The 23,322-nt window shown below is 39.2% G+C and overlaps 1 protein-coding gene across 3 annotated transcripts in view; it reads left to right on the top strand.

Annotated features, from left to right (window-relative positions):
• The first annotated feature begins 258 nt into the window (after nt 1-258).
• Nucleotides 259-23,322, top strand: part of GUCA1C (guanylate cyclase activator 1C) — a 38,002-nt gene continuing 14,938 nt past the window's right edge. Inside the window, exon 1 of one of the 3 annotated variants that reach the window (XM_074860868.1) lies at nt 259-537. In XM_074860868.1, coding sequence (XP_074716969.1) covers nt 334-537 — 204 coding nt within the window. In that variant the 5' untranslated portion in view covers nt 259-333. Of the gene's footprint in view, nt 538-6,188; nt 6,430-13,393; nt 13,634-23,322 lie in introns of those variants that run through there. The other 2 variants (XM_074860871.1, XM_074860869.1) reach the window with 2 other exon arrangements.

Here is a 23,322-nt window from a genome sequence, read left to right as displayed (position 1 = left end):
TATGTGTTACTTATTCAATATTCATCCAGTTTACATAGATTTAGCACCACAGATGCCAATGTAAGATGAGAATCAGCATAATCATTCCTCATGTCCTGCTGAGGCTCTGCAACTGACTGTGCACAAAGGCTGTAATCAGCTGATAAAACCACGCTGCACTAAAAGTGGGAGCTAGTAATCTTGCTAGGGTGCTATATTTACTTAGTCTATATTGGTAGTGATCTGTAAGAGGTTTAAAGTAGCTCTCAAAGGCAGAATTGGTGTTTAAATGATTGGGGTTGGGAAACAAGAATGAACATTTGGATGCATAAATACTGAAAAAGGTTACCTGGTATGTTTGATGCTATGGGTGCTTCTGGATCAGCAGATGACATTAATGCTATGGAAATTCACCAATGGTACACAAAATTTATGAAGGAGTGCCCATCTGGACAACTTTGTCTGCATGAATTTAAACAAGTCCTGGATCTACAGGGGCTTACTCCAGAAGCTAACAGCTATGTTGAACAAGTTTTTCACACGTTTGACATGAATAAGGTAAGAATTCATTCTTAACTTGCTGGCTTTCTTATGGCTGTATCATTTGATGCATTCAGCAACATGTCTCAAAGGGCTGGCAGTGCTGACTTTTCAGAGGTAATGGAAGTAATTCAGAGGTGATTCAATAGAAAACTACGGGCAAATAAACATGAGTGGCAGGCAAACAATTTTGAATGCTCTGTTCCCGATACATTTTGCCAGTTTGAAAATTGCGTACAGTCATTCTAATACGTGTTGAATAGTTTCTCATATTTGAAACCTGGATTTTTATTATTATTTTCAGTGTGTGTTAATAATTGGAAGTTTTATTTATATAACTCTGCTTGAAAAATATATTTTAAAGCAGTAAGTGTTTGGCTGGATCCATAGGGTCTAATGCTTTAAGAATATGCAACACAGAGACAATATGATTCCTCTGCCACCAAATAAAATATTGCTGGATTCTTTCCGAGCACCTTCTGTGGCTTAGTTTGGTATCAGTCAATCCCCTTTTCCAGAGACACATCTGTCTGCTTTTGATTCATCATCCCAATTTTACTGCTTAACAACCTAGGTCATCCCAAAGGCATCCAGCAGCTGTTAGTTGCATTGCTCTCTCATGTTCTTCCAACTTGGTGTTCATAAAGGTTCCTTCTAGCCATGAGACCCATCCAGAAGACTATGCCTTGTTATTTTCCCCCTAAGCCAGAAAAACACTTTCTATCAAATGCTACAAAAGAGGTGGAGAGTCATCTCTAATTCCTACAAAAGTGTTTGTCCTTGACTGAAATAAGGTTTAGGCTGAATTGTCAATACTACACGATCAAAGTCTGCCTCCAGCTAATAGAACAGATGGGCTAATCATGGTATAAAAACTTATTTAAGAAAAAAAAAAAAAAGCATTAGTGTTCTCTACCCACGTCATTGCTCTCAATGAATTCAGAGATGTAATGAAAAATGTGTTATTACATTACATGAATGACTTTAGTGGCAGGTTAAAACTGGTCCAAATTGCAGACAGAACTTCTCCAGACAGTTCAATTTCCAGAAATGGCCTTTCTGTTCTTTATTATGAAATTAATTATATTTGCTTCAGAAAATGCTGAGAGTATAAGGTACCTTGTGTGTTCTTACATCCAATCTTTAATTCCTTGTATGGTGCCCAGTCGACTAAGAATTCCCAGAGTCAGTACCACCATTTTCTTGTTACACTTATTTCTACACACACCTCCACTCCCAACTCAGCTGGCTTTTTTGGTATTATGCAATTCTCTTTCTTACATAGACTTCAAGTACTATTCCTATAAGATCATGCTTATCACATGCTCTTTTCTTTCCCCCTGCCAATTACCAGATGTTAAATATAATGGAATTTGACTAAGTAGAATCACCTAACTCAATAAATGTGCTAATTACAGTTGGTGAGCAAACTTCAAGTCTATCAACATGAAATCTGACTGGCAGAAATTGTCAGCTTACTGTGTTCTTTTCAATTAATAAATTAAGGCATTATGTTCCCCAGTAAAGCTTTTATCAGTGCTAACTTTCTTGAGTAATGCACATGGACAATGTTTGAGCTCATCTAAGAGCTTTTTCAGTTTAGCTTTAATGTGTACTGCAAAAAGCCCTTCACATCTCAGTGCTATTGAGAGATATTTGGAAAAATTTTCAAAATTTATTTTAAACAAATACTTTTAAAGCAACTAGTGACTTGAGGATGTTTCAGAAAATTGAGCATGCAGCTTTTTTTAGTTACTTTTCAGAAAACTGGAATGTGAAATGAACACTTCTTGAAAATCAGGTTTCTGTCAAGATGATAGCATACCAGCGCAGGAGCAACCACTGGCATGGGGAAATTGAGTGTTTGTCATGAGATAACCGAGGGTGGGAAGAGGGAAGAAGAAAATACCCTTCAAATAGTTTTGCATCAACAGTAATGCCTAGGAGAACTTGCCATTACTATTGGTATTGACCTATACCTTTGAAAATATCTATTGTACTCAGGAAATGGTGAATCCAGTATTAGCAGAGAGTGCGGAATAAATCAGATACAAACTTTTAGGGTACAGTTGCTCTTTAGCACCTTATTCCATTCAGCTTTCTTTACCATTTGTAGTCCTTGTAATACTAATTGTAATTAAAACTATCACTTTTCTTTACTTGTTTAAATTGCTTACAGTATTGAGAATGTGCATATAGATGCTGGTGTTTGCTTTTTATATACTTGTGAAGGATACTTTTCCGTATCTAGTTTATTTAGAGTTTCTTTCTGTAAGGAAAAAATATTTTGCAAAAGTAGCTAGTCGTTCTGTATTAAGACAAGCCTTATGTGAACCTGAGACCTGTCTAAACAGGGAGAGAGCTCCAAACCAAAAAGGTGGGGAGCTTTTGGGGGTTTTTTTCTGGGGTGGGGGTGGGGAGTGGTGTTATCTTTTTGTTGGTTGTTTTGTCACAAGTTAGTAACCACAGGGCCTTCCTCCCAGTACAAATAGCTTAGCACCCAGGGAGTAGCTTGCTCAAGTTATCTGATGAATATTAAGACATATGCCTTAAACTTGTCATGTTATACGCACATCAGAGTTTAACTGTTACATAATCCTATCTGTGATCCCCTTCTCCTGTTTCCCCATAACTTTTTAATAAATTGGCATATTTCAGTGAAATTTCAAAGAGTAAGCATTTCAGCCAATTATTTCCTAAAGTTTTCATAAAAATTGGCAGCTGGGTAGCAGAGACACACACAGAATGAATGCCCCACTCATGCAGAATTCAGCTTTTATTCATTGTTTAAGGCAAAAACTGGCCAGCAAAAGAATCAGGCACTTGTTTCCTTTTGCCTGGTCAGGATACAGGGTGGAGCTGGGGTACCAGGGTGCAGATATTTACGGGACAAAAGACAGAGTCTGTACAAATCTAGGCTTTTGTTTTGCTGTTCCCAGAAGAGCTTGTTTAATTAATGTTCCATGTTAGAAAGAAAAAGATGTTTCAATGTTTTATCTGTTTGGAAGTCTTCCCCCGATTTTAATGAAATTTAACAATGATTTGGCCTTTAGGGCTTCATAAAATCCACTATAAAACTGCTTATGCTAGGCTTATAACTTCATTATTTAATAATGAGCTCCTGCTAAAGATCTGATATTCATTTCCAGTTCTGCAAGATGTTGTAACGATCCTCCATTAGCTACTGTAATCTGAGGCATAGATTTTATTGTATATTTTCTTAATTGAGCTGTGGCAGCAAAAGGCCCAGGGAAAGTTATTTAGAAGGCAGGACTGGAATGGTACATTTGGAATAGTCATATACATGAGATTGTATTGTCTGTATCCTTTTGCAGCTGGAAATAATATGAAGAATGTGGCATCTACTCCCAGATAAAAGGCTGGCAAGTTTTTCTCCTTGTCCAATCTATTTGTATAATTTAGTAGCTGGAAAGGCTTAAACACTTAGTGAAATGAATCAAGTGAATCATCATGTTTTACCTGAAAGTTTTGCTTTTTACTTTTTAATAATAGAAAAAAATAATATTTTTTATGAAATAACAACAGTATAATTTTTAATGAAAAGGCAACAGTATAACTACAAGATTCAGATACAACACATAACATCTAGATAAGCTCTAGCTCAGTGTTATTTTTCTCTTGCCTTGAATAAAGTCTTGCAAGAGCCTCACTGAAAAGCCTGTGGCACACGAGGACCAGGACCTCTCAAGCCACATGCCAAGATTTCATAAACTTCCCCTTTGGGATTCACACCACATCTGTTTAGTTTGATATGATGTGTATATTTATCTGCTGCAATGTACATTTCCTGTGAAGTCATTCTATGGGGCTTCAGGCTGGCTTAGGGTAACAATTTACGTAAGAAGAAGAATGAGCTGTTGGCATACCAGCTTGCCAAGAGTAACACATATGGGATTTTTATAGCTTGGCACGGGCTTTCTCAGTAACAGTATCCTCATACTGTTCTTGATCATTCTGACCATATCGACACTTCTCTAACAAGAGCATGACTTATGGGTAGTACAATCAAAAAACATTTTCTTCTGGATCCTGGCCTTAATACAGAAATCCAGCTGAAGACTCTTTCTATGCTTAGCAGAGCCAAAGGATCTTATTTCAAGATGACTCAGCTCTTTGCAAGTTAGATGAAGAAGTCTCTCCACCCTCCCTCATACTTCAGTGAAATAACAACCTACCTGATTTGGTCAGTGGAAACTATTTAACTCTTTCTTAACAGAATAAGCACATATATTTTATCAGTTTGTGAAAGAAACTACACAAAGTCAAGGTTCTGAAGTTGCATAACATTTAGAGATGTAGAGAATCATTATTGTTCAGACTGTCTTGCCCTCTGCAGTGCAATTATATTTCAAAGTTGAAAACTGTAGGACTAGTTTTCTTTTTTTTTTGTTTTTTTTTTCCCTGAAGTCTATATGTTATTTTTCTTCTGTTAGAGGATCTGATTTTGTCTACTGCCATGATGGTAAAAATCGCTGCCAGATCTTTGACATTACTGGATGAGGAAAAGAATTTGGGATCTAATCTCTTGCAGCATGCATTTGGCATTTAGGAAGTGAGATTCCAAGCAAACAACAGACTTTGGTGTGCTGCAAGTTTCTCCCTGAACCTGAAATTGCTGAAGGTGCCTCTATCAGCTTCCAGATTCTGTGCTACTGAAAGTGACATGCTTTAAGTATTCAAATTTCTATCACTGTATTATCTGAAAACCCATCACTGAGACTATGTGAACAGAATGTGTGTGTTAAGTGGATTATGCAAATTAAGCAATATGATTACTTTTTAGTGCCTCCCCACACTCTTACTGTTTCAGAATTATATACCTAAGGACATGTTCCTAGTTCTTTTTACCTTAAGATTATATGAAAAGTATTTATCACGTGCTTGGTTTAGATGGGATGTTAAGTCAAATCCAAAATATGTACTGTTAATGGGAGAGTCATGAAGACACTGCCTTCAGTTAAAAAGTTCCCTTCCTGAATTTCACTAGCTCTCTTTTATGTCCTTTCTTCAGGTTTTGGTGTGTGAATCTCACCAGGTTTTGTATTTAAATAAACTGATGTTTCCTGTGAGAGAGTATCAGGATGTTTGTTTTCAATGCTAATGTTACGATGCTGTATGGTCTGTTTATCTTCCTTCAGCTGGATGAACCCTTACTGGCATACACCAGAGTCACCATACACATTAGTATTTTGCAGGATTTATGATTCCCCTTCTTTTCCAAAGAGCTGCATGCAAAGCCCTCCAAACAAAGTACAGCAACACCATTTCACAGTTTGGGAAGCATTCAAAGTCATCTTAGCATTTTAGTGCAAAGCCTTGCAAGTTTAATAAGACTACCAAGGCTGCAAACCTGACATAGGATCTTACACAACATGAGCCCAAATGTCATGTTTTGTCTTTAAGAGAGCCCCTGTAGAAGCAGGTTGAGCCCTGGGAACACATCACGATAGCTCCGGCCAGAGAGAAGGACCCACCTATTGACAAGCCTACTTGTATTCAAACAGGTCATGAAGGATGATCCCGTGGAGTTTCTATTTTTACCTAATCCAGACCTGCATGGATCTTTAAGAGGTTTACGGTAGTTTTACAGCTCTGGGTTTGTGGTTGAATTCTCACTGGAGGTGAGCTAGGGAACATAGGAGCACTGCACTAAGGCAAACAGCGCAGCGTGCACAGAGAGGAAAGCTGGAGGGTGCTATGGGAGCCGGGGAATCATCTGATGATTTTGCTGCAATGGATAACAGTCAATGGTACCAGAAATTTATGAACCAATGCCCCTCTGGGCAACTGTCTCTCTATGAGTTTAAGACAATACTGGGTTTACGTGATATGAGCCCTCAGGCAAACATGTATGTTGAGCGGGTGTTTCACATCTTTGACTTGAATGAGGTAAGAAATTTTCTTGAACTATTTTTGTTATGAAATGTATGTGTTAGCATGAACAGTAGAGAACTTTGGCCTAATGATATCCATAGGAAGCAGTAGATAACTGGGAATTGGGGGGTTTTTTTCCTCATTAATTTCTAGCAGTTGTGCAGCATTACTTAAACTGAGAAAACTGGATTTGTGGGACTCTCTTCAATGTTATTTAGGTTGTTTAAGAGAAGAGCTCTTCAAAAATCTACTAAAAAAGTTTGATTCCTTGTAGGTGGGTCTGGATGAGAGTCTTAAAACCTTCATGTTTCCTCCTTTTACTAACGGAAGGTTGTGTAAATATTTTTGTCTTCACTTTCCTTTTCAAAAATTATTTTCCCCACCATTTCCAAAGCGAAGTCTGTTCAGATCTATTGAGCTGCATTTTTGGACAGTTACAATGAATGGTTTTTTTCTTTATTTTATTATCACCATTTTTATTCTTATTTGGAAAGTTTGTAGAGTAATATAGCCATTTTACTTCCCTACTCACCCCTTAAAAAAGTAACTTTTAAAGCTGAGCAGTGGAGGGAAGGTAGACTTGAATTATTGCATAGATCAGAAATCAGAAAACTGTGTTACTCCTTCTAAAAGATAAATGGAAAGAATCAAGAAATGCAGTGGAAAAAGTACAGTCAAAAGACAGGAATAGGCTGGAATAAGATATCAGCTTTCCAGGAGAGGGAAGAAGTGAAATGTTAAACTAACAAACAAACAAAAAATTAACAAAATTAAGGCACAACTATAAAGAGATGGAAATAAATGTTCAAAGAGTGGAAGGAGGAAATAGTGTCTCATCCCTTCATACATTAATTGAAACACTTGTGGAACTGAAATGCAAGCTGTGGAGAAAAAGTGTTGAAAAGGTAGTTAAAATCTTAACGAGAGAGTCATTCTCCATCAGAAACAGAGGTGACATTTGGACACAAACAATGTACTGGAATAAATGTAGTCGTTTGCTCAGCTGCAGTCAGAAGGAGAAGAGGCTGGCAATGGCAGCCACAAGATCCAGCCCCTCAGGTGTTTCTCCACAGGGCCTGTTTCCCCACTGGCCCAGAAAAACACTTGGACGGGAATTACTAGACACAAATATCACCGCTCTCTTTACCAACCACAACAACCCCTTGCCTTGCTGACTGAAGACACTAGGAGATGCAAGTTGCTCAGCGTCTGCTCGGTCTGAGAAAGTCTGCAAGCACCAAGGAGGAGAACATTGCCAACTAAAACAACGGTACCTAATTAGGGAAGACAGCCTCTCCTTTTAATTAAATGTTTTCTGATGTCTCTCTCTTATTGGCTTGGTTTTCCCTTTCCCAAAATGCTTAACTCAGTGGATTTTATTGCTGGTGGGGAAAAAGAAAATTAAAGATGCTTTAATATTCAAAGTTCTTCCAAATAGCTGTGCTGCTTAGGCTGATAAAAACAGGAAGCTCGGATTTAAGAGTCTTTAAGGATCTATATGTAACGTTATTAACTGGAAAAATACAATTTGTCTAAACGGAAATCCTTCATGAAAACAGCTTGTGTCATCAAAATGATTTTGGGGTGGGAGTTAATTCAGAGATATTACCCTTAACACAAAGATTGTAGGGACTTTTGAAACAAGAATTTATTAACTTAAATTACTTTTTATAAATTTAAACTAATGGGTTTTTTTTCTCCCTCCTTCCTCCCTAGATTATCAGCATCTAAAAGTTCAGGGATTTCTTTTCTTTTTATTTCTCCCAGTTGAAGATGGGACATTTCATTGGCCTCAGATTTTCCCTGGATGAGTGGACTCTTTCCCTTCATTTCTAATAAGACCACTTAAAAGTAACAGTTGAACAGTCATTATGCTGCATCTCTGTCCTTAATCAGAGGTTGTTAGTCCCCCTTGTAGTTCCCTGATGCCCACAAGGCAAGGCCCAGACCAAGCTCTTGCCAACCCTGAGTTCAGGAAAATCAGTGAATTTGCAATAGCTACAAAAGAAAGTATTCCTGACCTTATCCTCCTGACAAAGGAGGATGCATCTCTTTGGCAGCTAGAAACCTTGATGAACAGCTTGAGGAGTGGGCCCTCACTGTGTTAAGTCTTTAACTCCAAATGGAAAACATAAAGTCGGTATCTCAGAGCACTTCTCATAATCGTTAAAATGAAGGCAACTGCACTACAAATGGTTCTGTGGGAAGTATAACACTTGTTACTTCATTATGCACCGTCTGCTGGTTATTTACAGATACAGGTGTGCTGTAGCATGTGTGGCTAACACCCCCCCCCCCAAAAATCACATCTGTAAATGGTTAGTTTAATGACAAAAAAAAGAAAAAACCAACAACCTAGGCTAGACTGTGCACAACTAAGGTAAGCATAATCGTTTATCTCATCACCAGGACATGTATCATTGTGCGACACTCACAATCTCCACGTCAGGAATAATGAAGCAGTGGTACAGAAAAAAACATTACATAATAGGCTTCTACAGACTTACTTTTAAATTGTCAGTGACTTCTGATTCAGTTTTAAATCCATACACAAACCCAAGGAGATCATTGTTCGTAGAAATATAGTAGCAGGCACACCAGGACTGTGACTGTGAACTCCAAAGTTGTGCCAGTGCTTGATCAGTGAGAGAATAACTAAGCAATTGTGTGTATGTTCCCACACACTTTGCTGTGTATGCCATGGTTAAAATGCCGTACAAAGTAGCGATGAACTCTCTTATCCTCATCCCTGTGCTTGAGTTAGCAAGAATTTGGTGAGTTCTCTCCTCTCAGACAGGGAGATTAGAGGTTGCATCCTACTAGAAACTTGCCTTATTGGAGCAAAAGCTTCCTGGTTTATGAAGGAGAGGAAAGCACTCCTTATAAGCATTCTGATGAAGGAAAGGCTAGCTCAGTCCTCCTCCTTGTAACATGCATAGGAGGAGGAAAGCAGAATTTAGAAGCTAAACACTCATTCAAATAGTTAGAAAAGTGTAGGGTGGGCAATAGGAAGAAGATGGTGATGTTTGGGACCTCACAGTTTGGGACTTAAAAAAAAAAGTTAAAGCCTTCATAGGGTAAATTTTCTGACCAGGGTAGGCCGTTCCAGCTCTTCCTGGAGGATAACCTCCTCTTTCTACAATTTTGTATCTTGTCCACATGATTCTCATTTGGGCAGCCTAGGTAGTCCCTCTGAAAACCCCTCACCCAGGTCTGCTTGAGCTGGGAGGTAGGTTGCATCTACCTTAAGAGACACAAACGGACTCAGAAGCTGGCTAGAGATGAGCAGTAGCCATGTGCCTGTGGGGAGCTGGCAATTAAGTTAATAGAGGGAAATGGCAGGATGTTCTTAAGTCAGCTGACTAGACAGGGACATGGGAAAGCCCTCAGTGGTGCTTTCTCTGGTCCCACCCATGCAGCTCCTCTCTGCAACTGAAATGAGCAGTGGCAGATCTCTGTATGCACTTAGCACCTGTAGGATCCAGCCTCTGATAGCAATGGAGTGCAGGGAAGAAAGGGGATGGAAGAAGAGAGAAACGAGGCAAAGCCCATAGGCACGAGCTGAGTCACGCAGGAGAGAGAAATGGTATTTTCCAGAGCAAACAGCAGGTAGAAATTGCCAAGGAATGAATAAAGGGAGTGGGGCTAGAGTGAGCAGGAATGGATTAAAAAATCAAGAGGAAAAGACAAAAAGTTAATTGGCAAAGGTGACACAAATTTAGATAAAAATTTGTAGATAAGCTTTTTATTCAAATGCATTTAAAACTTGGCATTTGCCACTTCAAGCACTAGCAGTTGTCTTATTTGGCTCACACTTCAAACAGGTAGCATTCAGCTGAATCTATCAGAGTGGAAAGATGTGTGACCTCCTTTTTTCACAACACAGGGATTTAGTATCTGCTGCCTACAGTTGAGTTACCACTGCTTTCACAATACCCAAGAGAAAGGGAATGCCATCTTTATTTTTTTTTTTCTGCCATTTTTCATATCAAGGTCATTCCTGATCATCCTGCTCTGAAATTGGTTTGGATTTTTTTTTTTTTAAAAAGGAGCAACCGCTATTCTCAAACTCTGTCAAAAGACTACCTCTGTTTCACTTGTAAAGAAATCTAAATTACATCATCCCTTCCAAAACTGATGAGATTTTATCCCATTTTCAGAGCAGGACTAATGAATCTGATTTTTTTCTCATGTTTCCCTACAGAGACAGTTTTGCTTTACCTGTAGTGTGCATTTTCTGTGTGCCCCATATTCTTGTAGTTTAGCAACAGTCTGTCCTTGAACCAGCAATCTTCTTTATTACAGGACTGTCATCTTCAGTGCAAGTACATAGTCCCACTGTTGCCTGTTTGTATCTTTTTCTTAATTCCCAGAATATTGTACAGACTCCAGAAAGCTTCTTGGCATCTCTAATGTAGATCTCAATAGCTACTGTAATTTTATCTTCACCTTTTAGCATCAGTTCAGCTTGCTACAGATAGCTCATTTGGAACTGCTTCACTGAGCTTCCTATACACAAACAAGTCTCTCTACCCATTGTTTCGGTGTTCTTTGAAACGGCTTTGCTATATTAATTTCTTTAGTTCAGCTCCACATTGTTATGAATTTTTCTATTTTTATTTATAAAAGTAGAAATGTTTCATTGTCACTGGCTTCTGGAACAGGTGATTTCTATAAAATTTCTATTTCAGCACATGCTTTGCGAGTTTATTAAGTGCTGTCAAACTATGCAGCAGGTGATAAATTTTAGCCTTTTTGTGCCCCATAAAACTCAGCTTTCTTTTTTGTCAGGTGTAATATCAGCTATCAGTGCCAGTCCCCTACTAGGGGTGAGGGATGTCGTGAGACTGAACTATAAATCAGATCACTTTTTCCCCTGGCATTTTTGCTGTCTTTTACAGGTATTTTAGTTATTGCTATTAAACTTAAAGGGATCCTGAAAACAGCTATTACTTTAAAATTATTCCAATTTTAATTTAACATTCTCTTGTAAGTTTTTTACCAGAATGTACTAAATCTGACAAAAATCTGACTTCTAAGACCCCATCTTTTAGTCAGTGCAGCGGTCTCTCTCATGTGGCTCAGTCACCATGGGTACACTTCCCCAAGACTTGCTATTTGGAAACAAGTGTGGTTTTTCAGGGGAAGAAAATAGGACAGAGGGGAGAGGGATCAGTAGATGTGAGCAACTCCCAAGTTCCCTATGCCTACGTGGGATCCTGTGAACAGTGTTTGCACAGGGTCATGTGAAGAGATGCGAGACAGCTGTCGTTATAAAAGAGGAAGGATGCCTAGCACTGGGTGAGTTACTGAGGGACAATTCTTAACCTAATCATATCATGTAAAGTTTGTAGCCAGCTTAAGTTGTGTTCCTAGTGCCCTGTCTGTCTCTGGTGGATGGCACAATGAGTGGTCATTGCTTTAAGAGCAGGTCATGATGGCTAAAGAAGATAATTCAGGATTTTTGTCAGACTGTGCATACCCAAGAGTTTTGTCTGCTTATTTCCTTTCACATCCCTTGTCCTCACTGCCTTTTCACTCACCCTCACTGCTCCAGCCGGCACTCGCCTGCAGACAAGATTCCCACATGAGATGTGTCCCCCCTCTCCCTCAGTCATTGGGATCACACAGCAGCTCTATCCAGAGACGGTATCTGGGGAAACACAACACATCGAGTACCCAGTTTGCTGTATGTTCTTTGCCTACTGAACCAGTTTTGGCTAAACCAATGGGTGTCTGTATCTTCCTGTTTAATCTTCAAAAGTTCACTGGCACTTGAGGAGTGTTCAAGCTTTCTTATTTGTACGCCACATTTTGAAGTATATGATACTAAATTTAATTATGTCCTGGTGGAGAGAGCTGTAGCACAGCCCATTAAGAGTATGGGACTCCTTCTCAAAAACTGACCTGATCCTGGAAGATACTGATTGCTCTCTGGCTTAAGTCTGGCTGGAGAGAGGTTGCTGTTTTTCATGAGGTGCTCAGCACCTCACAGGACAGTGCTCTTTATCTTCACTGTGTGATCATAAATGAAAAGGCTAAGTGAGTGGGAATGTCTTATTCCTGCAGTTCTAACATCCTGTAGTTTTACACTAGTATTTATAGCTCCAAATTTGTCTGTGCTGTAGTAAAGCTCCTGAGCTGCTCATGTCCTTGTATAGAAGCTAATCAGTACAGAAGTACTATTGATACCTAACCCCTTCCCTGACCCTACAGAGGAAGAAGGAATTCAGCTCCTGAAAGCTGTAAAATAAAAAGCAGGACTACAGCACTGACCAACAGCATGGAAACTTGCATTTAATTCAATTATGAGACCAAGTTGATTCTTGTTAAAGAAGTTACTATAAAAGATTCCTCTTCCGCTCAAGTTCTGTCATGAGGCTGGTGACCAAAATTGTGTGTTTTATCTGGGCATCCATGCTGATAGGGAGCAAATAGGGTGCAATTGCACACAAATAAAAGATGCCACACAGAATATTCATGATAAGAAGTGCCTCAAGAAGTCCAGTGGGCTCTGTTTTTAGAAAGGCTTAATCCACCTACAACAGAGAGAATGTAATAACGGGCATGTCTGTTTGCACTCTTAACCTTTTCCATCCTTATTTACAGCAAAAATTGTAGATACTTCTTACAGTCAATCCAGGATTACTTTTATGTGTTGCTAATGGTTTGCATATAATTCAGTGCCAACCACTCTGAGGATCCCTTCATTTTTCTTTTTCTAATATGCATGCTTGTAGTCAGTGGGAGAGTCTGGATTTTCATGAACTATAATTTAAGCACGGCTATCTTTACTTCTACTTTAGCCACATTCTGAAATCCCATCTGGTGTAGAACTGGGCATTAAAGGTAATCTCACATGAGTATAGATAGTCACTAAATAAAAATAGAAACTTACGCTGTAAGAGGTTTACCATGGCCATTTAAATGCAGTATTTGTCTGAGTTCTGGTCATGAGCAAGACTCTGAACATGAAAAGCATAAATGTGAACAGAAAGAAAAGAGACACTTTCTGCATAATAACATGGGCGCTAAAGAATCATTAACAGGCGATGGCCCTGCCCCAGAGATGCACCATTATTACAGCAAATTTATGAGAGAATGCCCATCTGGGCAGCTTAGTCTGCACGAATTCAAGAAACTCCTGGATCTGCAAGGGCTGCACCCACAGGGTGATATGTATATTAAACGAGTGTTTGATATCTTTGATCTGAACCAGGTAAACCTTCTTTTCTTTATTTCTTTAACCTCATACTATTGCTTTGTTTGTGAGTTGTAGCCTGCAGGCTCTTCTCTGTGCTCTGCTCACAGAACTGCTATTGTGGACAGGGTTGCCATTATGGTGCACAAGGAAGTGGGACTGTGCTTTGAGGGCTTTAAGTAGGACTCATTAGTACGTTCCAGGGGCACTTAAAAATGTCAGTGAAAAAAATGTCTGAAAATGAGATGTAATTTTCAGTTCACTGGTTATTCTTCTATCCTTTGCTTATCCTGTGCTTGTATATAAGCATATGAAAATATTGATATGCTCAAATACAAACTTAATGAGTTTTTACAACAGTGTTAGACAGTCAGGAAAATATGGTCTGCACTTAACCAATGGCGAAGTGCAGCGTAGATAAACAGATTTGCCCAAAGTACTGTATTGAACCTGTGGCACAGAGGAAATGTAACTCAGATGAGGAGAATCACACGCAGTGCCTAAGTTATAAGACCAAAGAGACTACCGAATGAAGAGGTCAAGCATCTTCTCCAGGCTATATTTCTGATTTACCCTCTCTGCTACTGCAATAACTGCTTGTGATTGCAGTCAGCTCTCTGTGATGTAGCTGGCTCCCTGACAGACAATATATCTTTTCCTTAGGTGTACAGACAAGGCCAAAGCCATGGTCATCTGGTAGTTGTGTGTAGCACCTTTTACTAGAAGACCTCAGACCATGTGGTTGTGGAGGGAGAGGGCAGAAGACATCAGGGGATCTAGCAACTGACAGAGTGGCAGACAAGTGTGGGCTGTTTTCTAGGTCTGTCTTGAGTGCTGGATGTGCTCATAAGGTCCTGGAGCTGGCCACCTCAAGCCCTCCGCTCAGTGCAATGCTGGAGTGTCCCAGGACAATGCCTGCCAGCGCAAGCTCTGCAGAATTGTGAAACCCTCAGATTTCTGAGCCCTTCGGATTCTGAATTAATGTAAAAGTGAGGAGAGTAGAATAAAAGCAGGTTTCAGAAAGAGCATTTGATCACTTCTAGTTGCTGTGGCAGTAGCCAAACACACTCAAAACAAAATGAGAATCCTCTGCTAATTGTTGTTTCCCTATCTGGTGTTGCAGAGTTGTGTCACCCTGCTCTGCAGGCTGTCATCACTCTCATATATGAAGCAGTCAAGTTGCCAGGTAGTAAAGCAACTTTTCCTGTAAGAAGTAGAGGGCAGATGCTTTAGGGGGGACTTAATACAAGTGTTTTAAACATAGAGGGACAGTATGTATAACATGAAGGACAGAGAGGCAGGAGGAGCTGCACCAGGATTGTCAGCTGGAGAACATGCTGTCTTTTCAGCATGGCTTACAGGATCACCATCCTGAAAGATCTCAGCTGCTTCATCTGTTTGACTGAACTCTCTCTTCTACCAGGAACTTTCTTGCTGCATCTTTCTGAACTTTACCTTATCATTGTCTTTATCCTCATCTTCCTCAGATGAACCAAGATCAATCAAGGCTAAAGGATGGAAAAACAGGGTAATGACCAGGAATTCAGTCTCACACAAATATTGTTTCATCACCCATCATATTTCTAACCATCACACCTTTCAGGAACACATCCTTGGCTGTATAGTCAACACAAGAGAAAGCATTTCTCCCTACTGTTTTCTCCCATGTCTCTATTTTGTAATGCTCGGGGTCACAGACAGCAGACCAACAAGGACTGGCCTGCTTGATTACAGCAAACTGGGCAGGTTGGAACAGTGGTCCCTCCACCAGAGAGGGCCACGTGTGTCCAGCACCAGCACCTCACCATCTGCCAAACAAGGACTGGGCCGCTCAAGTAGAGCAAATCTATGCATTTGCCAGCCTTCACAGCTACAGACTTTTCCAAACTATCACATGCATGACCATTGACAGAGATTGTGATCCTTGACCACATAGATCCTTGTCCCTATAGATATCCCTTTTTTTTTTTCAAGTGTTTCATACCTAGGTTTGCTGAAAATGTCAGCTCTCTCTGTAATGTGGGGTTGAGATAAGGTTACAGCGAGGAGATCCCAACCTGTAGATTAGCTTCCAAGCTAAAAGAAAAATGAGGAACAAAAAACCAACAGAAAAAACAAAGTAGAAGAATGGGTATTAAACAATACAACAGCTGGGAACCAAGCTAGAGTGCAGCAAAGCTCAGAAATCTATGCTGATCACTAGCCTGTGAGCATTTGTAAAGGCATGTAAGGTATTGAGAGGATCAGCCTTGCTAGGGAAGGTTGTCAGGCAAACAAAACTAAATCTGGCATATTTGAGACCAGCAGAGATTTTTATTCAGACTAAAAATGGAAAGAAACAATTTAAGACATAAGATTTATATCCTGAGCCCATGACAACTTTCAACAGAGCTTTACAGATTTGTTGTATTTTAATCTCTATTCAGCATAACTGAATTTCTGTTACCATACAGCCTTTGTTTCTTTTTCTAACATTGTTAACAGCACTCTGTTTTCATAAGATTAATTATGATTTTTCCTTTATTACCAAGACTAATGACAACTGTTTTTAAGGTTTACTTTTAGAAATAACAAGCATCAATCAAACATTTTTCAAGTACATGGCTGCAATGCTTTTAAATTGGGAATAAAGTGACAACAGACCAGGCTCTCAGGGCAGAAGAAAGGAATGTTTTATGTTATTGATGAAGTAAAATAAGAGAATCTCCTTATTCCATATGTCCACTTTTTGTCCTATAACCTTTCTACAGCTTTTTCTCCTCCCCGGGGTTTTTAGCAGAAATGTAGGCTTTGATCCTGAAAAGTGCTTTCAGTTAAGTACCGATGCATGAAGAGTACCCTGTGGACGACTGACTGGGAGCATCACACTGGGGGCTCTGAAATGGCAGCTATGAGTGTACAAATATGGGGTCATTATCCTTCCAGGACTTTATGTAGAACATTTAGGCACTGTGCAATATTACACAGATGATAATCTTTCCTCTCCAAGCCACAGAAGTTAATGGATGCAAGTGGTTGTGTGCATAATGCATGAATTCAGAAAGAATTTGGTCATTTGAGTTTTTGCTTACATTCAGTTTCCCTCAGTACCATAGCAACTTCTTTTTGTCTGGTTTTTGCTTTCTAATAAATCTGAGTGAGTGGTGAAGTATACAAAACTTTTTGATAGAAATTATTTCCTTTCTCTTAATAGTACCCTTTATATAGAAGTGCTATTTAGCTAGACAGCTAGCAAACTTAAACCTTCTCCCATGCTTCCCCCAGCTGACTCTTATAGATATATGACCTGTTTTTTTCCTTATCTAACTTTTTGTGGCCAGAAAATATCATGGTTTAATAGTGGGGCTTTTACAGTTTAAAATTGTTATGACTTCTATTGCTGAAGCTTATATATAAAAGCATATAGTTTGGGGACTAGCTTACAGTTTATCTATATCTAAAGAAATACATTCTGGAAAATTTAAGTTATTTATTAAGGACTTCTAGTCTCATCATTAAATGTATTTTTCCCATGTAGGCTTCTGTTTTCTCACAAATCTCAGAAAGCTGTGCTAAAGTGTTAGGCCTGAGATCAATCTAGAATTCCAATTACAGCAGCCTAATGCTCCTTGAGTTAACTTGGGGCCATCCATGCTTGGAGGTACTCTGTCTATAAGATGACAAAACACTCTTAAAAGGTGCATAGACTTTCTTCTCTGTGTTCCACATATGCCCAGTTTAAAACCTCTACCATGTAAAGCCAGTGTGGAATATTAACCTCATAGGATGCCAATGGGACTTGGGGCAGGGAGCAATAATTACCGCTGCAAATTGCATTTCACCTCCTTGTTAGCCTTGCTGCTTCCAGCTGAAGTTTGTTACAGACATCCTTCTCCGACTTAGGATTTCCATTTTAAAAAAACAACTTGCCAGCAAACTGGAAACAGTTAAGAGGAATTATGGCAGCGTGGCAGGTTTTTTGACAATTTGTGATAGACTGAAAGCCCAGTCGAAGCTTGTTTCGCTCAAGTCATCCATACAAATACCAACAGGAGTTCAGTTTCAAGCCAAACTCCTGCATTTCCTTCGGTTGGAGGAGTTCAGCTCCCCACTCATGGAAATGACTGTGGCCAGTGGATGTACGACAGCGAGGGGTACATCTTCACAGCACAATTCAATGTCCTGTAGAGATTGAGGTTCCCTCAGGTCTTGGCAGCAGGCAGACCATGTAAGCTCAGAGTAAGCACTAACCAAAGAGGCAATGCTACTGTGGCTGTATGGCTTCTTGGACTCCGTTATCTGGCATGTTTATACATGGCAGAGCATAGTACTGTACAGGTATTCACGCCTCTGCCTCCACAGAGTTCAATATATAAAAGCTGTTTCTAGTCAGTGACTGTTTATACTGGAGATTAGTGACATAGGCTACGTCCTAAAAGCCTTATTCTCAGGAACATACTAAATAAATGCTAACCATTTCTGGTGTGTCTCTTGTGCAGACCACCAGCTGTTTCATAATTAAATGACCTTTTACACCAAGTATGCAGATGTCTTTAATTTTTCCATGTTTCTTAAAAACAGGGGTTCTATGTCAAGACTTTCATCCTTTCCTTGACCTCTATGGGATGCTTTGTTAATAATTAAAATAAACAAACAAATAAATAAATATGCTAGTGAAGTTTGAAAGTTGTTTTTCATCATTCCTAGCTCCAGTGAAAAATAAAGATGCTGAACATTCAGAACTGTAATTGCAAAGTTAACTTTCCTTGAGATTATCACGAGGAGTGCAGGAGGTAGCATTTAAGCAAACATTTTATTCATGACTCATACATTAATACTTGCAAGCATTATTTATACAATGGAATTGCAAGTATAATGAATGGTGGGTTTATCTTTTGCCACAGCTTTCCAATGAAAACCTTCAACAATAATGTTTTTATTAAAATACAAGTGCAACAGAGTTCATTTTTTAAGATTCCCTTTATTGGGTCATTTTAGGGAAAAATTGACTCAGTCTTCTTCACCCTTAAGCTATTTGTAATACAAAATGAAAAAGCTGCAACCACATACAAGTAAGCTGAATTTCTCCTTTTTTATTCCCTCTGCATTTCAGTCCACACATAACTGTCATGCAGACCTAGTTCATGCAGCCTACTGACAAATTTTAGAGAGGAAACTGTTATGTTTATCTAAAATACTTCAGTAGTTGCCAAGTATACTGATGTATATTTGGTTTTCTGTGAGAATATGTATCATATTTCAGAGAGATTATATTCTTCAAAATGAGCTTAAATCAATTTTGAAGGAGAGTGCATATCTAGAAAAATAATGTCTGCTGTCTCCATAATATATTGGAAGTGTTCCTTGCTCGTAAACAGAACTAAGGAAACATTCTATAGTCAGCACTGCTATTTAACACTTATTTAAAAAAATCTTCTTTCTTTAAATCAGAAACCCAGATCATTGTCATCCACTTCCACTGGCTTACAGATAGGTTTTGCCACCACTACAAATAAAAACTGAACACTGTAAGGATTGATTGATTGGGTTCTTATGACCTGTGAAGGACAAAGTTTGTCTAGACATTTAACGTGTGAAGCAATGCACCGAAAATGGGATGTTGCTATTGTAGTTCCCTTATTGCTTATTTGGGCATTAATTGAAACTAGCTACAGGAATAAGTGTCTGTTGCTTTGTAAGAAAATCGTATTTTAAAAGGTAGGATATACTGTGAAAAGTAAAGAAAATTAATAGGTATGTGGCACCAAAGGAAAATTATGCAAGTTCAAGGATTTTCTGTTAACATTTTATAAAGCATTGGATAGCCCTCAACAGTGAACAGTATTTTCTGCTACACTTCTTATGCAGAGATAAAGCTGGTAGATGTAGAAAAATGGACACTCCACAGCAAAGAGTTTAAGAAATCTTTAGATAAGGAGCCACCGTCAATCTTTAATCGTCTTTCTAGTTTGTGCTTTTTCATTTAAAATTTAAAGTAGTTCTGTGATAAACTAGAGTTCATCTGACATCATTATGCAGATTAGAACTATAAAAAAGATTTTAAAAGGAATCCATTTTAAAATCTAAAGAAGAAAGTTAAAACAGGATGTTCAATGTAGAACAGATAATAAGAAATGCAAAAATGTGTTACTTCAATAGAACTTTGTTGTGTGTTGCAATGACTACATAGCAATGTAAACTAAATCTCAAACTGTAACTTCTTTTTTTTTTTTTCCTTGAAGAATGAGAGTTTCCCTTCACTCACACTTTGCACAATGCTGACAATTGTTGGGAGGCAGACCACCATTCCTTTTTTCCTCATCCTAGCTCCTTCCCCACTATCCTGCTGTGTCTTTATAGTTACAATTTTTAGGTAGACTTTTCATCATCTGATTCTGTGTTCTGGCTATATATAGATGTTATCCTCTCTGGTTATAGGGACATGAATGGGATTAGCCAAGTATATCTTCTCAGGTATTGCAGTAATACAAAATGCGAATCATTTGGCCATGAAATTCTCTTTGAAAGCAGTGGTTGGCACCTCACACTCCAAGAAAAACATGCAAATGTTCACAGAAAGATATAATATTTTTCAGAGATGTTTTGATGATTAAAGTAACTCATTCTTCATTTGACTTTCAGTTGTTTTCTACCTCAACTTTCTCTCCCTTCTTAAGAATTGAGGGACAGAGAAATATTATTTACATATATATGAGGCAATTAGTTGCTAGAGATTCTACTGAAGACATTATTTTGTTAAAGATTGACATGGCCCAACTATGCAACAGTTACTTAGCGCTATGTGATAGCTGCCTTCCACATTCTTATTGAAGGCATGAAGAGCTCTTAAAAGATGGAATAAAATTACTCCTTGTGAGCAATATTTCAAACATTACCTGGAACATAAATATTAAATGGTTCCACTTCTTGTGGGATTAATTATAATGGCTTGGGGCATCTTTGCTAACTCTCCTTTGCTGGAAAATGTGATCTTCAGTTGGGCTTCCTTTCTCAGATTGTCTTGCTCTGATGTGTCCTCAGGACCAAGAATAGCTGCTGTGATATGAATTGCCAGGCTGCCTACGGAGCTGACTACACTGTTTGCTGCATCCTTACATGTTTGCAGGCATTACCAAAGTTGACACAATAGAATTGGGTGCAATCATAGAACCATAGAATGGTTTGGGTTGGAAGGGACCTTAAAGACCATCTAGTTCCAACCCCCCTGCCATGGGCAGGGACACCTTCCACTAGACCAGGTTGCTCAAAGCCCCGTCCAACCTGGCCTTGAACAACGCCAGGGAGGGGGCAGCCACAGCTTCTCTGGGCAACCTGTGCCAGTGTCTCACCACCCTCACAGGAAAGAATTTCTTCCTTATCTCTAATCTAAATCTACTCTTTTTCATTTTAAAATTGTTACCCCTTGTCCTATCCCTACACTCCTTGATAAAGGGTCCCTCCCCACCTTTCCTGTAGGCCCCCTTTAGGTACTGAAAGGCCACTATAAGGTCTCCCCAGAGCCTTCTCTGGGCTGAACAACCCCAACTCTCTCAGCCTGTCCTCACAGGGGAGGTGCTCCAGCCCCCCTGATCATCTTCATGGCCTCCTCTGGACCAGCTTGAGCAGGTCCATGACCTTCTTACATTGGGGGCCCAGAGCTGGACACAACACTCCAGGTGGGGTCTTACGAGAGCGGAGTAGAGGGACAGAATCCCCTCCCTTGACCTGCTGGCCACACTTCTCTTGGTGCAGCCCAGGATAGAGTTGGCTTTCTGGGCTGTGAGCGCACATTGCTGGCTCATAGTCCATTTTCTATCCACCAATACCCCCAAGTCCTCTCCTCAGGGCTGCTCTCAATCCACTCCTCACCCAGCCTGTATTTGTGCTTGGGATTGCACTGACCCATGTGCAGGACCTTGCACTTGGCCTTGTTGAACTCCATGAGGTTTGCACAGTCCCACCTCTCCAGCCTGGCCAGGTCCCTCTGGGTGACATCCCTTCCCTCCGTGTTGACTGCACCACACATCTTGGTGTCATCAGTAAACTGCTGAGGGTGCATTCAGTCCTACTGTCCATGTTGCCAACAAAGATGTTAAACAGCACTGGCCCCAACACCAACCCCTGAGGAACAGTACTCCTCACTGCTCTCCACTTGGACATCAAGCCGTTGACCGCAACATTTCGAGTGTGACCATCCAGCCAATTCCTTATTCACCAAGTGGTCCATCCATCAAATCCATGTCTCTCCAATTTAGACACAGTTAATAGTTAATAGTTATCCAAAGCAGGGTAAGACAGGGTGATAATTAAGGTAATATTTTCCCAAACTTTCCTGAACAACTTTCCTCTTGTGTATCCTAAGTCTTCAAGTAGTTGTGCAAACATAAGTTCAGCTGCACACATAATTTTAGGGATGTCTCCAAGCTGAATTGACTCTCTGGACAAGTACACTTTTCTTAGCTTACTCTAACCAGCTAGCTTAACCCAGGCAGTAAGGTTGCAGCAGCAACATCTGCATTACATACTACACTATGGGGCCGAGAGCTATATAAACTGGTATTATGGTTGGAAAGACATGTTATGTTTTATGCTAGTCCTTTTCCATGGTTCATGTGCTGGTCCAACACATGTGGATAGCACTACCACTTTGCTCATAGAAGTCTAACTCTTGATTTTTCTGGTATTGAACCCTCTTTCAATCTCACAATTGCCTCTAATTAGTCTCCACTACAAGAAATATTTAGAAAATTTACTTTATTTTCATGACAGTTAAAGCTATCATATTGTAGAGTCAGCAATAAAAGCCTGTGTGTCAAAAAATTAATCAGCTTCTAAACCAAGGGCTAGAATAAAATAAGAATCTAGATATCTCTTAGCCAGAAAGAATTCTTCTGTCAGAACTAACAAAAACCTACAGCTCTTACTTCCTGAAATATTTGGGCTTTTTAGAGTTGACATGTACATTTCCATTGCTTTCCCCATTAATTGTGGACACAATCCAAGAAAAGCAACAAAAAGAACAAAGCCAAACCATTTGTTTCTCCTTAATCTGGAGTAATGTTGCATAAAATTATCTCAAATGTAAAATAACTAGCCTGATTACTGTAAATAATGAGAAGGTTAAATTATGCTTTGCTGTGTTCATAGTTACATCATTGTTGTCAGCACGCTTAAGTGCCTTTGAAAGATACTGTACTCTTATAAAAAATTCTATGGAATAGAAACAATGTTCTATGAATATTTCACCTGATTCCATGAAACACTACTCCATTTAATTATAGACTGTCTTAAAGAATGTCTTTGTTCTACTTCTTAACTACCTCCAGAATTTTTTTACATCCAATTTTATATATTGATTCCAAAAAGGAATCTATTACTTTGTAAAGACTTCCCACAATTATTGGTGCAATTTCACAATCTTAATTTTATTTTCTAGTGGTTTGGCAAAGGACTTACTGCTGTGATAGTACTAACATGCTATAATCATGTGTCATTACCAGCTAAAAGCCTACATTAGCATTATCATTAAAATCATCACTTGCTTAATGTCAGTACAGTTGAATTCTTGACTATAGGATTTGATGGTATGAGTTATGATCTAAAAGTTTTGGACCAGAGGTAATTCCTCAGTAGTGGCACAGCACCATCAAGCGTGGAAGGCTCGATTCTCTACATGGAATATTAAAGTGAGATCTGTCTCAGATTTCTATTACAGCATTGCAGAATTC

The sequence above is a fragment of the Strix uralensis genome, chromosome 2 (genome assembly GCF_047716275.1).
Source record: "Strix uralensis isolate ZFMK-TIS-50842 chromosome 2, bStrUra1, whole genome shotgun sequence".
In the NCBI taxonomy this organism is placed as follows: Eukaryota; Metazoa; Chordata; class Aves; order Strigiformes; family Strigidae; genus Strix; species Strix uralensis.
This window is presented reverse-complemented; position numbering and strand designations above follow the sequence as displayed.